The sequence below is a fragment of the Amphiprion ocellaris genome, chromosome 15 (genome assembly GCF_022539595.1).
Source record: "Amphiprion ocellaris isolate individual 3 ecotype Okinawa chromosome 15, ASM2253959v1, whole genome shotgun sequence".
Classification (NCBI taxonomy): Eukaryota; Metazoa; Chordata; class Actinopteri; family Pomacentridae; genus Amphiprion; species Amphiprion ocellaris.
Window position 1 is genome coordinate 9,270,663 of NC_072780.1, and position 22,763 is coordinate 9,293,425.

The 22,763-nt window shown below is 39.4% G+C and overlaps 1 protein-coding gene across 1 annotated transcript in view; it reads left to right on the plus strand.

The window, feature by feature from the left end:
* Nucleotides 1–139: 139 nt before the first annotated feature.
* triqk (triple QxxK/R motif containing) overlaps nt 140–22,763 on the plus strand; it is a 29,613-nt gene continuing 6,989 nt past the window's right edge. Inside the window, exons 1-3 of the mRNA XM_055017652.1 lie at nt 140–325; nt 4,333–4,407; nt 17,423–17,508. Coding sequence (XP_054873627.1) covers nt 4,347–4,407; nt 17,423–17,508 — 147 coding nt within the window. The 5' untranslated portion in view covers nt 140–325; nt 4,333–4,346. The remainder of the gene's footprint in view (nt 326–4,332; nt 4,408–17,422; nt 17,509–22,763) is intronic.

Here is a 22,763-nt window from a genome sequence, read left to right on the forward strand (position 1 = left end):
TCTTCTTCTTCCCACCGGAGTGGGAGTGTCCGACATGTCCCTCCAATATTTTTGTCTGATTGTCCCACCCTCTTTCCTGCTATTGGTCAACTTGAGGAAATCCTGCCTCTGATTGGGCAAAAGAGGGTGTCTGTAGTCGACGTCGACGTGTAAACCAGGAAATATCTGTGCAAGAAATGGTGTGTTGGCATTCTGGAGAAATTTGGATCAAAGTACCAAATAACGGTGAACTTCGTCGTCCTACGTGTCCAAATACAGCAACCAGACGTTTCGTAATGCAGAAATACTTTCATTGAGCGACACTTTCTCTCGAAAAACAAGAACAGTGTGAGTATCTCCGTGAATACAATGAATGAAAGCTGCCTGCAGACTGTTACAGCTCCACCGGGATGTTTTTACATTTTTTGGAGCTTTATAATATGCAAATTGACTCAGAAACTATTACAGAAGGTCTCCAGATTTAGGTCTTACAGAAGTTACTAGAAGAATATTTCTTCTCCGTGTTCTACAGAGAGAAAAAAGTGAAATTGCATGTACAGGTGATTATCAGAAATCTTCCTTATGTAGTCATTTAATAGACCGGTGTAGTAGGTCATTTCCACAATACTGACAGACTGACTTTGTACTAAATGTTCCCAATGTATGTTGCAAATTGCATTTTGAGTCCTGTTTTATTAGATGCACTTAGCTAAAACTAAACAGTTGCTCTAAAATTAAACCTATCTTTTGAAAACTCTGTTTTTTGAAACTGTTGTACAAATCAATTTATGGTTTAAAATGTCGCGTTCTGCGCAAACACATCTCTCACACATAGTAGAAAACAGCTGCAGTAACAAAGTTTGTCCAGAAAGCTTAATCAACATCTCTCCAAAATCAGTTTAAACACAGTTGAAAAAAAAAAAACGCAAAAAAAGTCGTTTAATAGCCCGACTGTTTTTCAAAACAAATTACTCAACTACAGCTACTGTATGTGCACTTATTCACTGGTTGTGTCTTTGTTTTGTCTTCAGGAAACTATACTGCATATGTCGCTTCTCTTCTTTCAGTGCACTTCATTTGTGAATTTTTAAATACATTTTTAACATTTTTAGACTTAGTTGTGTACCTTTGTCCCCTCTGTACCTTTTCACTGCAATATAAATTCCCGAACCTCTATGGCAACAGCACAACCATGGTTAGAAGTAGACAGAGCTCAAAAATGTCTTGTGTGCTGTATAACAAAGTTAGTCTACGAATCATAAAAACACTAAACAAAAAGTTGAATTTCTCAGAAACACCTGGAATCACCATGTACAACATGTTTTTCTAGTGCCCACAGATGTTAGCAATACTGGGAAAAAAAACAAACAGTGGTTCTGCATACTATCGATATTGTACTATTTACATTTTCCATTTGTTTCCGTGCTTGTCTCCTATCTGCTCTGTTCATGCACAGCCGGCAATTCAGCCGAATCGTCCCTGAAGTTTAGTCATGTGATTGTTGATTACAGCTGGGTCAGTGGTGGCTTCTCGGTTGCTGAGAATTTTTACTCCGCCGAGGAGGTGAAGCCTCGGCAGAGTTATGTGACGATCAGCATTGGTTTGTCTGTCTGTCTGCCTGTTAGCAGCATTACTCAAAAACGGACCAATGGATTTGGATGAAATTTTCAGGGAAGGTCAGAAATGACACAGGGACCAATTGATTAGATTTTGGCAGTGATGTGGCTTATAGTCTGGATCCAGGGATTTGTTAAAGATTTCTGTATCATTGCGAGATAGCAGCTCTGTGTCACTGTAACTATGACAACAAGTGAACACAATTTCCCTTGCCTTCACCCTAAGTCAGTTGCGATAGGCTCCAGCCCCCCACGACCCTAATGAGGATTAAGCAGTGTATAGATGATGGATGGATGAATGGATGGTTTGTGCAAGTGATTTATTTTTGGCAAATTATAAATGAGACATGTAGAATAAAATTAATTACATGAAAGATCACAATTTAGGCTTTGATTTTTTTTTTTTTTTTTTTTTTTTTTTTTACAGAGCAGCACGTCACAGAATTTCATCAAGGACTATTGAAAAGTTGAATATCCAGTGTTTTTTTCAGATTCTGGCAGTTTCTGGCTGATAAATGGTACCATTTTGGATTTTTTTTTCTTTAAGATGCCATGTCTTTCAAACCTGCTTGCAAGTTTTTTGCTTCAGAGTTGTAACACCCTTTGCTCAGAGAAAAAAAAATCACTTCTACTTTTTAATGTACAGTGCACTTTATTCTTAAGCACTTATTGCTTAAATAAATTCCATTGATATCCTCTGTGCCAATCTGAAGCACTTGAATGTAAATTTCCCAAGATTGGTCAAGAGCTAGATCTTGCAATTTGTCTGTCTTGTCATTTCACGAGAACAGCTGCAGAGGTTCTGATTAATGGTACTATGACTCGTTCAAAACCACCTGATTATTCTTGCAACTGTCTTTTGCTTGATCACTTATCTTCCTTTATCAATTTTGATGATTCTTGTGGAAGATGCAGACATAAACTGCAAATTTGTGAAGGTTCTGGGGATCACAGGTAATTTTCTAACTGTATTTATACAGTTACACTATTTGGAAATCAGAAGTGTACTCAGTTTCGTTTCAGTGATCACAGGTTTTCTAACTTGTGTGTCACTTACCATATGTGAATTGAATTTTGTTGCCTTACGTTTCTGCTTTGTAGCCTGTATTATCAATACAGCCTCTTTAAAGCATTTAATTTTGATCATTTATAAGAGAAAATGCCCTAATTGTGAACTTAGAAAAAAGTGATGGTAAAATCTTGAATGATTTACTGTGTAAATGACCTGGGACAGTGGTTATATCCTGTATACTATGACATGTCTGTGGAAATTCCAGAGTGAGTGGACTCCTTGCGATGATAAAGGCTTTAATTTTGTTGTTTTGGCATTTTAAGGCCTACACTACTCTAATACTGGATTATTACGGCGCAGTACAGCATAGCCAGTAGCTCTGAGAACCTACTGTGTCCAACTGTAAACATTTCATTTGGATAATTTCCTCGCTTCCTTTTGTCTTTCTCTCGCTTCCTCTAACTTGCTGACTCTGGTTTTCAGCTTGTGGAGAACAATAGCTGTGCATATATCCTCTTTCTCTGCCGGCACTAACAGTGTCTGAAATGTAGCTGAAAACAGTGTTTTTAGTGTAAGGTAAAACTCTGGTATCTCAAGACAGCAGCAGTCTCCCATGAGAAAGTATCAGTCAGCACAGGCAGCCGGCCACGCTCCTTGAACATGCTAATTCAGTCTCCCTCCTCTATTCCCCAGCTGCACCTCCAGACTCTCCACCACTCTTGTTCTTCTTGGATGCACACAGATATTTTTTTTTCTTTTCACCTCTCTATTCTCACGCGTGCACCTGCATACACATTTTTCTTTTTGTCACACTTAAACCTTGTCTTTTTGGAGATAATCAATTATAGTCACACAAGCAGGGCATGGTGGATGTAGAGTATTATCCATCGAAGCATATGGATGGGTGCAGGTTTTTTCTTTTAATCATTCTAAGAAATCTTTTAGCCAGAGAACAGACCGGAATCATGAGAAGGCACAGTTATGCCTTGACTCATGCTTACTTTTCCCACTATTTTAAACAAAGGGCTACAATATTGATTGATGCAGTGTGTTGTGAGGGAGCCTGTCTGGAATTTAGAGCAGAGAGTTCACTGGAGAAACAAGTACATTGGATGGATGCAATGAAACAAACACGCTGAGTTGAAGCACTCTGTAAAGAAAAAGTCCTTCACAGATGTAATTATTCTGGTGACTGTACAGCTATACATGCTTCGACATTAATGTGTTGCCTCCATAGATAGATATTTATTCTGTAATGTAAGTGTAGTTGCACACTTGCACAGCTACACATGAACCCTAAGGATACTATTTATATCGTTCCTAGCTCTTTCTTTCTCTTTATATCTTACTTCCGAGCTGTCAGGGTAATCAAAGAGAGCTCATGGTGTGAAGGGAAATGGTGTTAGACTAAATGAGATGGATAGGAAGCGCACATACTGTGAATGTAACACAAATGGAAGGTGGTGAGAATTAATTTAATTATGTCTAGCAGATGTATGTGAGAGATAAACCATCTGCCTGATCAAACCTGACTACTCTTCTCTATATGTGACTGTGTATTAACTTGGATCCTTCCTGCAGCTTTCACAAGTTATCTCATGCTACAGTAACAGGAATGAAGCTATATCTGTATTTGATTAAGCTAAATGATCAGGTGCAACACGGACACCGGGCTGTGAAAATTCTCTCACTTACACGGTCGTGTTTCTTCTCATCTCCTGTCAGGCTGAGGAAGGAGAATGGGGAAGAAAGATGCCAGCGCAACCAGATTACCAGTCGATCAGTACAGAAAGCAGATTGGTGAGTATTCTGCCATCCTGATGCATCACTTTGTCGAGCAACAGTAAATCAAATAGGAGATTACATTTTGTGTGCTGATTTGATATGTTGACACTGGTTGGGAACGGATTTAAAGAAACGACTGCTTCTCTTTGTTTCATAACATAAAAGAAATTCTCTGGGCATGTGCCATTAATGTGCCATACCGGATGACTGATAGTTTAATCAAAAGGATAATCAATATATTAACTGACAATTAAAACAATAAGTTCTGTAAATGAGTTCCTGATGTTTTGTTGACAGCTGAGATTGATCTTATACATGTTGTGTAACTGTTCTAACAGAAATCATAACTCACCGCTTGATGTGGGCAATCTTACCACAATGCAGTAATCAATGCCCCCTCGTAGAAACAATCATACATAATAAATCACATATAATACCATAGTACTGGGAGGTTTTTGAGGGTAGTTAGTTTTACATTTATCCCAAACTGCACAACAGTCCAGATCTTAAAAACCTTTGTCAGTGTTGGCTATGCAGGAGCAAGTATCATCTTTTTTGCACAGTCCTGGAATCCTTTGTGGTTTGCATTGGATTGAAAAGAAACTTAAACCAGATTCACTGGATTAGAGCCAGTATACAACCTGTGGAAGTAATTAGAGATGAACAAAGAGCATCTCAGGTGACAGACATTGAATACCACGCTTAAAGAACTGCCTCTTTGATATTACGTCAGAAGCTGTTTTGTCAAACTTCAATGCCACTCTAATCCTTTAGTATTTGGTTTTCCCATCTTTCCTCTTACATCACAAAGGCCTAACTAAAGCAATATGGTGGAAATCAATCAAAAGTTTGGTCGTCTTTAGCATGCCAGCCATGGCTGTTTGAAGATCACAGCACAGCTCATATCATGTCTTTTTGTTTTTGTTTTCCTCTTGTGGAGCAAAACCAAAAGGTTGCCAGTGGCAAAGCTGGATAATGATGCAAACACAAAGAGAATCTCTGTTGGCCTTATGGGCTTAAAGGTTTTATTTCAAATCCCAGGAGTTATATTGTTGACATTAAATGTGACTTAGTAGACTTGTTAGACACTAAAGTTGTCCAGTTCCTGATACAAGGAGGGTTTTTTTCACATAATGGAGAAATGGAGTGAGACAGTAAAGCATCCTAATAAAGATCCTGGTCTTGGTCCTGATCCATATCATCATCATTTACAAGTTCCTGACGACGGTACAACATTTGCAGCTATGATATAAAGAATGAGCTGAAGAGTGACATAATCCACAATATTAAATTTCCTGCATTTTAGTGCAAATAGTGGTATATACCTGTGTTGACTGCTAAATTTGCACATTATTTTATGGCAACTTTCCATAAATCAAAACACTCAAGACACAAAGAAGAATCATGCAAATCATTTTTATATGCCAACTAAGGCCAACAAACAAAATGATTCTAAGATTTTTGCCTCTTTTGTTGAAAAAAGGGTGAATGTTAAGTTGTTAATCAGACATATTCTAAAACCAGAAAAAGCTTCATTCTGTATACTTCTTGTGTAAAATGCCAAAGAATGTTCAACTTTATTTAGTTGCAGATTTGGTAAATCATAAATGTAATTTTTGATCATGCGCTTCACAACCGCAATATGCATTATTGTATGCTGTATTTCCATTAGGAGGCAACAAGTGAAGTTCTGCCATGGCTAAGTATTCTCTAGATGTCTTTACTGTGTAGTTATAGCATTGCTCTGGACCCCCTCCTCCCAATGGGCGACTGTTTGTTGGTCCCTAGTGATTCACATCCTCACAGTATTCCAGGTTTTATATTTCCTGGTGTTACTTCTATGTTAACAGGATTCACAGCAGTCTGATTGTCTCTCAGGGCTATAGGTTTTCTGTTGATCCATGTTTGCATTTTGTCTCTTTTCTCTTACATTTTTTTCAATTGCTTTTTTTCTTTTCATGTTATTTTACTGTCAGTCTGACTGCAGTATTTGTCAATCTCAGGCACATTATAACCTGTTATGAAAATTCCGTCTTTTTTACTCTACTGGGCTATAAAGGAGGGGTTGATTTTTGCATATGTTTTCACATTGCAATAGAAGAATAGGATTATTTAGCCTATAGATATCTCTTAACCATCTGCCATTATGTAAAACCTGCCAGGTTCAACAAATGAGACACAAACACATAGTAATACTCATCTCCCACTCTCACATCTCCTGGCTAGAGTGCAGAAAGTCATTTTTTTCACCCATTTAGTTTTTTTTTTCTTTTATAGCACCTCCTATCAATTGAGAAATATGTAACACAGCTGTCAGGGATGCTGGTCCCATCTCTATGGCCGCCTTCTTCCAACCCCTCAATTTCAACCATTTTTCCTTCTTTTTCAAGAGAATGAGACAGAGTGGGGGAAAAAAAGGTGGAGAGAAATGAAGACTTCTAAGATAGCATGGGGCTTGTTCTTCTGAGAGCTGGAATGGGCCACACGTGGTAATTTGAAATCGTAATAGGCGGCTTTTTCATGGCACATCAGCAGTAGTCCACACTGGTTGTTGAGCTGTACCATCATCTCTGCTGGAGTGCTTTTGTCTTGTCAGATGGCCATCAAAGGGCTACTTCTCACTCTCCCTTTTTAAATACCATTATTAAGCCTGTTATAATTGACTGAATACTGGATAGGTAAAGCTGAAATGGTCTTACATAAAAGTGTGACTGTTCGCACTGCTGCCTGCTGAAAACTAGAGGAAACTGCAGGTTGGGAATTATTAGCTTAAGATGGTGTCATTTCAAACTGTAAAAGATCACACCTGCAAACATGTACTTCCTGCAGGTGTAACATTTCACCTGTCTGTAGGCCTACTACAGCATATCACCAAGGTATATGTTTTCCTCTTGTCATTGCATCATGCATAATCTTCAGTGTTCTACTTTAAATCTCACACAGATTGCAAGATTTTACTGTCCTTCTCCTCCACTGACAGAACAAGGAATAAATATTTCCCATGTGTCTGGCATCAGTCCTCCAGTTCTACCACCCTTCATTCTGGCAGATGCCAGCGATCCGCACCATGTGGTCACTGACTATTTGGCTGCCATGCTGCATAGACACAGAAGCAAAGCAAAGCACGAGAAACTGTCAGACACGCTGTCAGTGTGTTTCCTGAATTGTCCCAGGGCACTCAGAGAGTACTGGATGGTGGACTGTCTGTCCAAATCACCCCGTCGTTCTGCATGCGGTGCATATGTAGGATGGTCGGTCCCCATAGACACAAACATGCACACATATTCCACAGTTAGTATTTTCTTTACGCATTCACGCACCTGTTTGTTACCATTTAACCTTTATGACAATTGTTTACAAGTGTTTCTCCCTTGTAGAAATTTTAAAAACCTTCAAGCCTGTTAACATGTCTGTTATTTACTATTGATAACATTGCCTTTTCCTGTTTATAGCATACAGATAGGTCTGGTGACACAGTCCAACCTTGAAATGTTTTTCTTTAAAGCTAACAGTAAACCTGCCAATACTTCCGACTCTATGCCTTATGAGGATGTTCCACGCACTTAAGAAACTGAGAGTCCAGCAGCAGAAACTGCGAGAGCCCACTTTAAACCCAAGTGGCAGAAAAGACATTCACATGCCGTAAATGTGAAACCATTGATGGAGTGGGTAAAGTGTCTTGCTCCTTTTTTGTTAGCTCAGGGAGGAAAAGTTGCTCTACAAGAGGGTCACCAAATACGAGCATAACAGCCCTCACAGAGCACAGCTGGCGCCAAGATCACATTTTCTCTGTCAGCAACAACTGCATGTGAAAAGTCATATCGACAGGGCCAAAGAACAGACCGGCCAGAAGCTGCATTCCCAATTACAAGTTGTTTCATGTGGCCAAAAATGACATTTCAGGTCATCGGCGGAGAGGAGTGATTGATTTACTGAAGGCAGATCGTTCTCCTGATTTTGAAACAAATGATGCATCTACAAGCACAACGAATCCTTGTGTGATATGGAGAAGGCACTGGGGGATGTTATTATGAGGCGACTTGATGAAAATCTGAAGGGCAGTGAATTCATTGGAATCATTATTGATGAGACTGCCAGCATTACAGTGGAAAATTAATTGTGTATGCCAAGATTGGAAACAAGGGGCGACATCTAGACTTTTTTCGTGGGCAATTACAACGTGCTGAAGTGAATCTGAGAAAGCGGTAGAGGTGCTGGGAGGCAGAGGAGTGGAGTTATCCAAGGTCATGAGTCTGAGCTGAGATGGAGGCAGTGTGCTGACAGCAAGGCATGCTTGAGTTTGTGCTCTGTTGAAGACCGTGAATCTATTCTTGATTTAGATGCACCGTGTCGCTTACCGAGCTGGAGATGCAGGTTCGCACATCCATACCAGGGTTGTGCAGTATACTGTTTCAAGACTGACATTGCGATGTACCCATGTGCAATAGTTACATTGTACTTACTACAACTACTTTTGCTGCTTGATACAAAAACAAAACTTGCACTATTCTTATTTTTCAAAACTAATGTACAAGAGAAGTTTGTCTGGCAGAACATAGTGTTCTCTGATTTAAGGTTTCTTGGATATGCCGACTTTTTGAAATAAAACTTTATTCGCAAAACATAGAGTTTGCTGCCATGCAGGCTTCACATGTGCACAGCAAAATGAGTGAGGAACAGGAGAGAAACACTGGAAAGGAAATGCAATGACAGTTGTATGGAAATACTTCAGCTACAGAAGGGATGATGTTGACCAAAAACAGGTGCTCTGTCTCACAATTATTGCTGCCACACAACTCAACATGACTTATAGCTCGATCATTAAAATCAGCACCATAAAATTCTGCAGTAAAAGTGCAAAACCAGATTTGAATTCCATCCAATTTATTTTTAATTATTTTTTATTTTCGATGCAGATGCACTCCTCTACAAAATCACTCCAATCATTGTAGAATGATTAATTCTTTTCCAAACAGATTTATTCAAGTTATCTGGTGAAAATTGCGGCATTTTTTTCCTGTCTCATTCTGTGTTACAGAACAACACATATTGCAATGTCAGTTTATTTCCAATGTTGCACAACCAATTCATTCATTTTTCAAGCATTATATGATTAGAAGGAGTTGCGTTTGTGAGCTGTCAGCAACTTTAACTGATGAAGGTGCTACCAGTCCTTGTACAGCGCAGTTGTTGAGGAGTTACTTGGTTTTTATAGGTTTTCGCTTACCTTTCATTAAACAGTCAAATTGGTTTGAAGTTATTGTTTTGTCAGTCTGTATTGGTGTACACTATATTTGCATGTGCAACATAGGCTGTCATTGAAATGTGGCCTCAGGTTTGTCTGATAGTGCTTTTCAGACACTGTCTTCCAAGGTGAAGTGCTGTTGTGTGCATTAGCTTTTCCAAACATTACAGTAGTGGCAGTGTAATTGCTTGCATCTGTAAAAGCATTTAGTTTAATTAAAATGTGTATCACTTTACATTATTAGTTGATTCTTTCTTTAGAGCAGTCCTGGCTTGAGGTTACATACCTGCATCCAACAGAGAAGCACCAGTCTTTTTTTGACATTTTTGAAACGGGGCACAATTTAATCTGATGAATGGATAAGTGGCTTTAGGGTAATTATTGTATTGTTTGCAGCTTTCAAAACCCGGAACCATTGCATTTTTCACAACGGCACAAAAAGACTAACATTGAAAACGAGGTTGCACCGTTTCACCCATTGCCAATCAGAAATAAAATGTATGTTGGTGTATTTTCACAGTCACACAGGTGAAGAATTTTACATTTGTACACATGTTGCTGTGTGGCTACAGCACTGGAAGACGTTATTCAGTGATCTGCCTCATGCAGTTCTGATGATAAATAAGCTTCTGTTTTAATTAATTCAGCTATCTGTGCACATGCAACACACACACACACACACACATATATATATATCACCTACAAAGATGATATTGATTAAAATACAGTGATCTATGCATCTATGTGTTCAGAAGAATATTTGTACGTTTGAAGTCTATATCCTTTAATACGCTTTCTATATAGACACACACTTAGCACTAAAGCTGCTGCTATTCTGCTAATGTGCTGTTCACTCTTTACCTTCTGTGCAGACATAGCTTTTTGACTCAAAGTGTTTTTGAAGTATGTGGTGCACTGGGTTTTGTAATACAGCTTCTTGCTGTGTTACTGTAGTGGATATTCCACATATTTGACATATAATTATGCCTACAGAGATGTAAAAAAATAAGGTAGGAACTTGGTAAAACAGTGCCATAGTATAACTCAGAAACATGCTAGCGCTTTCATTTTCTTGTGATCCCTTCAAATGTCTTTTCATTAGATGATGCATGACTGAAATGTAGGCAGCTGAAGTGTACTATTTTGCAACATGAGGTAATTTACAGTATATCACAGTTGCTTTGTTCTGGCCTAGAATCATGACTTGCCATGAGGCAGGTGACAGTTTTACCATGATGCTGTCGCAGCTTGTTTCCTGCCTGTCAAGCCCATCAGAATTTTAACATTGTGTAAAGAAATATTTTACACTCTGTAAAGTAAAGCACATTAATGGCAATAAATGCTATCTCGGGGTTGCCAGCATCTGATCCAATCTGACCAAAAGGCATGAAAGAAAAATTCAATTGTTACCAGGAAAACTAGTTTATCTAACAGGTGTGTTATTGACTCTATCCTCCATCATCTGTCTCTTCCTCCTGAAGCAATTGTCAGTTTACCTTATGTTTAGATTATCTTATATATTCTTTTATGATAATCTGATTTAGGCCAGTGTGTCACTCTGCAATGTTGTCTTTTTCACCCTTTACCGCTCTTATTATGTAGCCTATCTGACAAGAATGCATTTACTGCCATACTGTGAAAAATTTGTAGCTATGGTCTACAGTTAAGTGTTTATCATATTTTATTTTTTCCGGGGATTAGAAATATTTAAAAACACAAGCGCTTATGACATGTAAAGAGGAAATCTTATGAAACTGAAGCATATTTGTGATATTAACTCATTTGTACAAAAGGTCAGATTTCCTTTGGTTCTATCCCTACCACTAAAACACGCTTTTAGCTGACACTCAAGTAGGTATGATCTGCTTATGAGAGGCTTGTTAAAATCATTAAATCCACCTATTGCTCACTGTTATAAATGTAGAAATATTTCCAGGGAAAATCTTATATGAAGCAGCATAGTGATAGTGAGAAACAAGATATAGAAAAGGGGTCCAAATCTAAGACATACCATAAGAGTAGAAGAAAAGTCAAAATTACTGATGAATCCAAGGTTGATTTCTCTGACAGCAACAAAAGGTTGTATCTAAGGAGTTGAGCAGAAATGCGAATTGCAGCCCTTGTATTAACCCTCAATAAAAAATTGTGGGAACATTTTGTCTAAAGGGTGTTTGGACTGTTCCTGACTGAAGAGAAGTAGCCTTCATTCTTCACAGGCAGGCTTCACCATCTAGTTTGCATTTTTGTGGAGAGGGAGCAGCAGGATCATGAGCCCAAACGCACCTCAAAGCTTTGCAAGAACTACTTGATGACCAAAGAAGTTGTGGATTGACCTCAGTCCCACTGAACCTCAAAACTACCCCATATAACATGGTTTATTGGGTTTTGCACAAAGTCTTCACAGAGTCCTTGCAGCTTGAATGTCTACTGTCATTAAAGCAAAAGAGGGTCATGGACATTTTTCACATTGAACTTTGACTCCAGCTGTCTGGATGATGTCATTTTTAATGGAAAAAAAGCATTGAAGTGGTATTTTTGTTCAAAACAAATGCAAAAAGAAATATCTGTTGATCTCACACTTTTCTACCCCACTATATGTCTCAGGAACTATTAGCTTTTCTTTATTTTAACTGTGGAAGTTTACTGTGATATTCTTAGATGTCTTACGTCTGCTATCTTCAATTTAATGGCCAATTTTTATGACACAAATCACATACCCTTCACCCCCTTCTTCCCCTGAGTGCTCAATCACATGTAACTAATTTTAGCTAATACCCCCTACCTGTCTCATTATGCTAAGCAGAATAATGGCTCAAGATAAAAACTCATTTCTCGTCTTCATCAGACACCATTTAAAGGTAAACGCAGTGACAAACAAGCAAGACAAACCCACGAAGCCCCGTGAACATTCCACCTAATGGAATGCTTTATAAGTGGTGTGTGGGAAGAAGGCCACTTTCACTTTCCTCGTTTCCTCTTGAAATGAAATCAGTGATGACTTCAATGAAAGGCACACTCAGGGAAACCTCCCAGCAGGCACTCTAGACCGCCTTACAGGGGTTAATGCTCCTCTGAGACGTGGCATTGTTGTTGCTGTACAGGAGGACAGTGATGCCTTTTCAACATGGAAGGCAAAGGCAGGGAGGGACGGCATGTAGCCCAGCGTAGGTAGATAATTGGTGACAGAAAGTGTCTACAGCGCTGGTGCAGCAGGGGGAGCAGCAATGACAAATAGGAGTGCTCATAAGCCCAATGCAATATCATCAGAGCCCAGTGTGTGTAGATGTGTGTGTGCGGTCTCCAGAGCCACACAAACAAGCCACAGAAGAAAGACCAATGTGAAGTCATAAGAAGCACAAAATAACACTACAATACCTTCCACAGCCTGATGTAATTCTCTGGCATAAATACTTTATATCAACTCTTCATACTCTTACTTGGTGTTGTGATTTAGCTCCAGTTAGTACTGATTCTTACCAGATGGTTATGTGTGCATTGGGTTGCGATGAATTTTTCCATGTTAACATAATTTCTCCATGTAGACATGAAACAAGTTTCTCCCTGCGATTGAGAAACAAAACAATACAGGTGTTTTGGAAGAAGTTTATGGGAAGCATTTGAAATGCTAAAGACATATATATATGCTTGGGAAATTTAAACCCAATCTAGTTCAAGTTTGGATACTGTTCAGACTTTTGAAGATGCAGAAAAACTACCCTAAGGGCACAACAAGGAGCGAGGCGACTGAGTACTTAACACTGTCATCTCATAACAGAGGTGCAAACCCCAGCTAGGGCCAGGGTTTTCCTGTGTGGAGTTTGCATGTTCTCTCTGTGCTTCTGCAAGTTCCTTCCAAGAGCTGTGGTTTCTCCAACCATCGAAAACATGCTAAGCGCCCTTGACCAAGGCGCTGACTTAGAGTTGAGGTTGAACCCCAGCAGCTGACCAGTGCTCCGAATACTTAGGATGGGTTAAATCTAAACAATAAATTTGCCAGAAAAGATCAATAAGGATAACAGAGTGAACCAGTGTCAAAACAGAAAGCATAAACTGTTCAGTGGCGGTTTTCAACTTCAATTCTAAATGTTTTCTTACATAAACTGGGTGCAGGACATGGTGCAAAGTAGAGATCATGGCTTTTCTACTCTTTATTTTGGGCTTATATCTGGTTTGCATACTTGTTTTTTTTATAACTGTGTATTACAAATGACATTTCTCAGATATGCTGGATGTGAAATATAACACAACTATTTAACTTTGTGATATTTTAAAGTACAAAGGCTCAGTCACTTGGTCATGTAACATCGTGAGATGTAAATATGTGTTTTGTATTAATTGTTTTGCTCGATTCATTTTTCATTTACCACCTCTATTAAACCGTTCTGCATTAGAGGAATGATTTGCAAGCAGTTTTTAAATAGGAGTTCATTGAGGAAAGACATCTTTTAATAAACTGTGAATTTTTATTCTGATAGCAACCAAGGTAACAATCTTGTTAACTGAAAATTAACAAGACTGCTGCCTTGCACAGCTTTTTCCCTCTCTCAGCCATTCTTTAATGAAAGATGGACAATCCTGAGAATCAAATGAACAGGCTACTAGAGAGAAAATAGAAGTAAATCAGGCAGCTGTGGTAACAGTCAGCGTACCAGCTTAAGTACCTCCTACCTTCTGGAGTGACCAGGTTGTTCAAAGATTAGATATTGTGCCCCTTTCAGCATAATACTGCAAAGATGGTTAATTTTACCGTGACTGTGTAAACCCTGGTTTTAGCCTTGTTTTAAATGGACTTTTCCAGTTTCCTTAAAGAGTTAATCTGCTGACGAATGCGCCCCCTACAGGATGAAAACTCTCTGCATCTGTAATTGACAGTGCAGAGCAAAACAGTTCACAGCACAGCAGCAAATGCAGGCATGGCTGAGTGCGCGAGACCTTTCTGTTGCTTTTAACTTTCTCTCTGAGTGATCATCTTACATGGAAATATTGCTAAATTCATAGCAGTCTTTGCCCCTTCATGTGCATTGTGAGTTTGTCACACATAGCTGGGGTAATAAAAGCAGTAGTTTAGCAGTACAGAGCAACAGCTTGGATATGGCTTTGAAATTACTGCTGGCTAACAGCAGGTTTTATAAAGTTGTATTTTAGTCGCAATATCAAACTCATTCCAGTGTCTGACAACAGACAAATACCAAGTGCATTTAAATGCAGTATATACTACCAATCAAAAGTCTGGACACACCATCTCATTTAAAGCTTTTTATTTATTTGTATTATTTTCTACATTGTAGATTAATACTGAAGATTAACACTTTTTTTACAGCATAATTCCATATGTATTCTTTTATAGTTTCGATGTCTTCAGTATTAATCTACAATATATAAAATAATTAAATAACAATCATTGAATGAGAAGGTGAGCCCAAACTTTTCACTGGTAGCGTATGTGAGAACAATGTTTTGGATAAGTAGATGGCTGAAAAATAAAAGTGTTAGCACGTTGTTGAGCTGAACGTGCTAACACTAAGGATTTTCTCATTTTTGTGGTGACACTGCCATCAATAATAAAAGTAATCTACTTGGTCTTCAGTTCCTCAGATGCTGGAAGTACATGAAGACTCTTGTGTTCCCTCTTGCAGCCAGAACATTTGATGTGCTTTAGGCATTTTAGAGTTAGCAAAGACGGCTATAAAGCAAACAAGCATGATGGACTGTCAGGCAGCTGCCCATTCTGAATGGCATAGGGCAGTTAGGGGCCAAAATTATGCAAATTTTTGACAACTATTGGTTCCTCAGATCTATGTAAAAACTGAGTAAAAGTCTGATTGGCTTATAAAACTGGGAGGCTATCTGCTTGAGTTTTTTAAGACATACAAAAACACAAAGAACAAACACCTTTTTATAGCAATCTTGTGCAAAATTGTTATATGTTCTAATTATCCCATGTGTATTTCTCTTTTAATTTTTACCCTCCTCACGCTGTACCGTGCTTTTTCCTGAAGTATTTGATGACGATCCCTGTAGTCTTCTCACATCCAGCCATTTGCAGTCTGAAAATCTTTACACCATTTGTGTGAATGGTGAACAACCTGAGGTGCCCTCCAATCAAATTTTCCCCTCTCTACTTTCTGACAAGTGGAGGAGACATCCAGTAGCCCCCTAATGAATTCCCACTAGCTTGCTGTCTGCTCCTGGCAACATGCTCCCCATTTCTATTAGCCTTCCTCAGAGTCAGTGGGAGGTGAAGGAGGAGTTCAGAACCAGGAGGGATGGAGGAAGAGAGAAAGCGATAGGAGCTGAATGTGAGATTTTAAAAAGGAAATGGGGGGGAGTGAGATGGTTGAAAAAGAGAGACTGCGTTGTGAGAGACAGCAAATACTTAACACCAGGATAATGGTCATCTCCTATTTTCTCCATGGCTGTCGCCAGAAGAGAAAAATCTCTCCTTGTGTTATTCAGTGAAATGTTGCTCTGTCTGTTTGTTGTTCACACACACACACACACACACACACACACACACACACACACACACACACACACACACACATATCTTTGCTTCTCCTTCCTCGCTCATTTTCTGTTTTCTCTCCCACACCCTTTCCAGATGGATATAGACAGTTCCTTTCCGTCTACTTCTCTTGATCCCTCTTCCAATGTAAATGAGGCTTAATTGGCTGGGAGTTAAAGCTCCAGGCGTCCTCTGCATGTCACATCACCAATTGAGACAACCTTGAAGCTGACCCCAGGGCCTTGCCCATTGATTTCCCAGTCCTTACCTTCAATGTTAACTCATCACACCTAACCTCAGCTCTCACAGTAATCTTGCATTAATCACATCGAGATTTGACCCCGAACTGAAGCTCTAATATAACGTCTTTTAATGACTTGCCAGTATATGTTCATAACCTGAGCATATGAATAGGTTCTCACAGAGATAGAGGAACCAGAGCACACACACATGCACACACACACACTGTTCAGCAAGCTGTTGCCTTTCCACCCTATTGTTAGCAAAGTTCCTTTTCCTGCAGTGTGTTGTTTCTAATTAGACCAAGACAGCCGGCTCTGCCTCATGTAAAGCGCACACACACACACACACACACACACACACACACACACACACACACACACACACACACACTGACACACACATGTTTGCCAGGTGGCCGGTTTGCCCACAGGACTCACCCTTGAGAGTTGAGCCTGTGGGAAGTCAAGTAAGCACAGGTGAACTGTGTGCAGCTCAGGCCAGAAAAAGATTTATTGCATTTTGTGTATTGTGACGTGTGGGTAAAATCTGAGCTTATTTTCCTTGTTTTGTGAGCTCCACCATTTTAAACATGAGACAGCTATTTTACTTAGAAGCTGCAGCAAAACTTTCAACAAAAATGCTTATATGCTTTTCTAGCAGACAGTTATATGAGACGATCAATACAGCTCTCACATCAGCCAAATATAAAGCTGCAGCCAGGAGTTGCTTCATTTAAAGACTGGATACATGGAAAAAAAACAACTGGTCTAATGGTAACTAAATCTGCCTACAAGCACCAAGCGCACGCTACACCTTGTTTACATAATCTTCATAAAAACTGAAGCGCAAAAATGAAAAATGGGTTATTTTGGGGCTAAGTGAGACTGTTTTTTGGTTGTACACAGTAACTTTGTGGAGTCTCTGCTTTCATGGCAACAATAAATAAATCTATTTGCCAATATGAACCATTTTTCAGTCATTTGATTGAAATATGTGATTGTTATTTTATCATTAATTGCATTATTTTCTAATTTCAGGTAAGCAGGACTACAAAAAGACAAAGTCTGCATTAAAGGCAACACGACTGAAAGCTGAAGCAAAGAAGAGTTCCTCTGGATTCAAGGTGAGACTTGCCTGGAGTCTGTATCCATGTGTATTCCTCTATTTTCCTCTTGCCTGTCTGTCTCAGCCCATCTGTGATTCTGCTTGCCTGTCTGTCTGCCAACCATCTTTTTTCCATTTGTCTGTCTGTCTAACTGCCTGCTTGAGAGTATGTCTCACTACATCATTTTTAATACCCCAGACACTAACTGTAGCAACTCACTGCAGGTCTCAGAATGAAACTATCTACAGTATATCTACGTATAAATAAATGATGTGACCTTTTCTTTGAAGTTCGGTACAAATCATTAAGGAGAAGAAGGAATAGTTCTGTCCTCCACAGAATGAAAAATTCAACTGTCTCGAAAAAGAAGATCGAACTCGCAGCCTTTCAAACGCATAATTGTAGATTTACAATTCAAAGGTTTTGCAATTTTGTTTTATTGTTGAAGGAGCAATCGAAGGGGACAAGAAAAGAAAAAGGAAAGTGATGAGATGGATGGAGTAGGTACTGTGAAAGTAAAGGGAGGTGAGAGTGTTGCTAGGGGTGTGTCTATTTTTTTTTGCCACACTGCAGCGATTAGGAGCTGTTGTGCAGGCAAAGATGAATGACTCCATGTTTATCACTCTAATGACAAACGCGGCACTGCTGTTTATGCTTTTAGCTTACCAACTGAATGAGGAAAAGGTTTCTCCGTGTTACTCTCGCCTCTCTACCCTTCTAGGTTCTGAAGTCCTCTTTGAAACTGCAGATACCATCATATGTATTCATGTCCGCAGTGATTTTAAGGGAGAAAAATTTATAAGAAAGCGTCATTGTGTTTTTTTCATTTTCTTTTGGCGCATTGTAATTTGGTTCTGTTTGCATCAAAATCCAAAAAGCTTCACACCCTCATTAAGCCTCAGTTGCTACGAAGTGCGCAGAGATGAACAAGTCACAGCGAGGATTAAACACTGGGTGAAATGGTCAGGTTTTAAAATATGCATCTCTTAGACATGCAAGGCCTCATTAAACACGTCTTTAATCCAATTAGATTAGTCCATATCTTGAAATATTGATATTGGTCATGAATAATTCATGTTTTTCATACCCAAGACGAGGGGAATTTTCAGAGGTCGGATTAAAAATACCTCTGGGACGAGGATATTAAACTGACTTAGACCTCTTGGCCCTGAGTTCGATTGAAATTCAGCCCAAATGTAATGGATATTTGGTCACGCTTGCTTTCCTATCAAGCCCTTTTAGCACGATATGAAGTTGAAGAAGTGATTTTTACACAGCTCTGTGATGACAGTCAAGCAAAAAAAAATCTCTCTTCTCTTCTCTTCTCTTCTCTTCTCTTCTCTTCTCTTCTCTTCTCTTCTCTTCTCTTCTCTTCTCTTCTCCTCTCCTCTCCTCTCCTCTCCTCTCCTCTCCTCTCCTCTCCTCTCCTCTCCTCTCCTCTCCTCTCCTCTCCTCTCCTCTCCTCTCCTCTCCTCTCCTCTCCTCTCCTCTTCTTCCTGGTTGAAATGCTGGTCTCTGATGCAGCTGGCATCTCAGAAGGCCCAGCAGACATGTGGGCACAGAGAATCTGGCAGCTGCCAGGGCAGGCTGTGTCGGGGCTGTCCTAGTAACAGCCCAGTCTGGATAAGTTGGCAGAGAAAAGGACTGAGACACTGCGAAAGCAAAAGCAAGAGAGGGAGAACTTCTGTTCCCACAACAGTGATCAATTGTTGGGGTTGCTCAAGAAAAAAAGAAAACCAGCCACCTGTTGTATGGATGCAGGTTGAGTCACAGTGTGGTTAGGGAAGTATTGTGTTGTTGTCCGAGTACTAATCCTCCAAACACTGGAGGGTATGGGGTCATGACAGCAGAGAGGAAGAAACTGGCAGGAAGTGCAATGTGCAGCCTCTCCTCAGGTTGTATAGAGAAGAAGCAGCGCCTTCAAAGTAGCTCCAGCACATTATCTTGCAGCACAGGAAACAAGCCTGCTGCCTTGTCTAATTGGCACACTAGCCTTCTGTTCAGTTCTGCACTGTTTTCCCTCCGTCTTATTTAGCCGCTGAGTCTGGAAAGTTAGGGGGAAAATTGCTTATGGAATTGGCAGTGGATGGAGACTACAAAAAATGACTGGGCATCTTCCAACTGTCATTTGTGAATATGCGTTGTTTGTGGCGAGGACCATATAGAACAGGACTTTTAAATATTAATTTTGGGGTGTTTTTGTCTTTATTTTGTAGTAGTAGTGGAGAAAGACAGAAGAAAGATATTCAGCAACAATCCTTATTTCTATCAGAATTTGGTCCAGCAAAGTTCCCATTTTTTTGTCTTAACCATCCAGTTTCTTTTATTTAGTTTTTGGTAGCAACGTTTGTATGTTCAAAACAGTGTGACTGCTATTTTTGCCTTATGGCAGTTTTTATTAAGAGCAGTTATTATTCAGCATCATCCTGTGTCACCGCCTAGTAAACTGTTGAATAAAAAAATATTCCTATAAGCCACATTTTTATATATATATATATATATATATATATATATATATATATATATATATATATATATATATAAATAAATAAAAAAATAAATATAAAGTTGCTTCTTCAGGGATTTTCACCAATTGCAGGATGTTCTGGACCCTAACCCCCGCTATAGACAATGGACCACTATGTTATGGCATCAAAATCTCAAGTACAAAACAAGCAAAATAAACATACAAAGTGATGAGTTCTACATTTAGTGGCTGGTATTTATCGCTGTAACTTCTAGACATGGGCCGCCCACATACACCCACAAACACACTGAACCTAAGTTTCTTGGCACATAGGCACATACAGACTGACGTACACACACATATACGCACACAAACAAACCCAGGAGGGGAATAAAAATCGGACCAGATGAGGGGATGTCTGCTGAGCTGTGGCTTGTCGCCAGGGTGACAGGGACCAGGCTCCCAGCATGCCGAGTGTGCTGCAGCTGCTGTTGGTGCTGAGAGAGCCACATGATGAAGATGATGATGTGTTTGGGCCCCATCCAGAGGTCTCCATCAAAATGTGGGCAGAGAGGCTGTGTGTTTGTGTCTGAGTGCATGGTTGTGTGAGCGCACATAAATGTGTTTGTGAGACAAGGCAAGAGTCAACACAGTGGGCTATACTCTCCTCGAAAACAATGATCTCAATCAAGTGCAGGTGCTTTCTACAACTCAAGTGTTTCCACCGAAACCCCTCCAGCTTGTTTTCATAGACGAGTCACTGTAACCAGCTGTTCTCTTTCTCTCTGGAACCTAACGCAAAGAAGAGGAGGGGAGAAAAAAACAAAAAAACAAAACCTGAATTGCAATTTAGTTTGTTGTTTTGTTTCACCAGCGATTCAACGAAACGCTTACCTGTGTCAGAAGTACAACATTTTCTTTGTGATATTGTCGACAGAATTACAAATGCTTCTTTTTGTCATATTTTTCAAAGCTGCCAGAGAACACAAGGAAAAAAACGGAAAAACAATCAAGCCTCCGTGATTTGATAACGGCTCTCTTTTCTCTGAGGCCTCGGCAAAATAGAAAAGTAAATCAGGCGGTGGAAGCCTGGCGGTTAATATATGAAACTAAAGTGCATGAAATTTAAAAGTTTTCCAATTAAGCAAGGACTTTAAGCTGTTTGGAGGCTGCTGGGATGTAGATAAATGTGGGCTGAGGCTAATGAAGACCAATGCTGCTGATGACTAGGCACTACAACATGTACACAGATAGCTGTGGATGCTGTGACGCCTTTTAATTGTCACCCACAACCCCCATCGCCTTCGTCACAGAGGAATTATTATTAGCCCCCCACCACCCCTCATTTATGCAGAGCCTTATCTCTCACTTGTTTTCCTTTTCATTGTCACTCTTGTTTTTCACTCTGTCATTTCTCTCTCGCTGTTTGGCCGGTGGGTTGAATTCGCAGTCTGCTCTGTGCATGTGTGCTACATATAGAAATTACTTGTGTTTTCATTGTGATTCTTATTTGTCTTTGCTTCTGCCATATTAGTTTGGTCTTGTCTTGTTTGCTGCTATTGTCATTTTCCCTCATCGTAACTGCACTCATGAATACGCAGGAAATCTAACAATATAGACTGATTTAGTTTAACATAGTTCAGGTAGCTTTTCCCGTAAGTCTACTGAAAAAACCCATGAATAGAGGAGTAAAATCCTAAATAGCTGCAATGATTGGATGAGTGAGTTTGTGTATCATATGTTTTGAATTCGCTTGTCATGTCACCTTTGTTGTCGTGGCCCAGTTTGCAATTTAAAACTCATTTCCACATTCAAATCAAATATTTTTTTTTGAATAACCTCCAATCAGACTGTACTCCGCACTCTTTTAAAGCTCTCCAAGCTCTCCAGTGTTGATTAGAAAGTTTGCTGCTAATGAGTTCTCTTGATAAAGAATAACTGGCATTGTTCAATACTCTGAGTGCCCCTAATGAAACTCCAGCTGATGAAGATTGTAATCGTGAGAGCACCACATAATGAACAAGCGCTCCAAATTCCCATTTTCAAGTTGAATACCACTCCTTTGGAAAGCCTCAATTTGTTTGACAATTAACCAATAGAAAATCTAAAAAAAACAAAATAGAAAAAAAATAGGCCATTTTGTTGAAGAAAGTTTAACTTCTCAGTAAAAATGGCAGAAAGCTCTTGAGACTGATTGCAGATAGATTGTAATGGTGCGGCCACTCAGTGCCTGGCTGCTGAAATGTGATGCTGGAAGGTCTTTTTATGAGATGTTGCTTCAGTTTCCAGTTATTCTCTTTGTGGCAGGAGAAAACCTAAAACACTGATTGCATTAAACTATACAAGCCCCAAATAAATAGTTTGAATAATGTTCATCATTTTTGGAAAAAGCGCCCATAAGCATTTATTTAAATTGAATATATAATCCACAGCATTTGTGCTCTTTTAAATTATTTTACTGAGGTGCATTTATTGTCAGTGCCACCTACTCCTACTTTCATTTCAATACGCAACAATTTCCCACAGTGACTCTCTCAAAGCAGCTGTGAATGTTTGTTTCATTAATGTGCAGATGGGTCCATCAGAGTTAGAACACCTACTGTGGGGGCCTGGTTTACTTTAAAGAGTCTGAAAGCATTTCCACACAAATGCAGGTAAATTGGAAAACACACCTGTTTGTCTGTTTTGGCCCTCCATCAGCCCCGAAGCTTGTGTTTTCCACAAAGTTTTCAAAAAATGCTCTTCTGTGTGAATAGCTTTAAAAAACAGCACTCTTGAGATGATTATCTGCTATTTAACCTTTCCA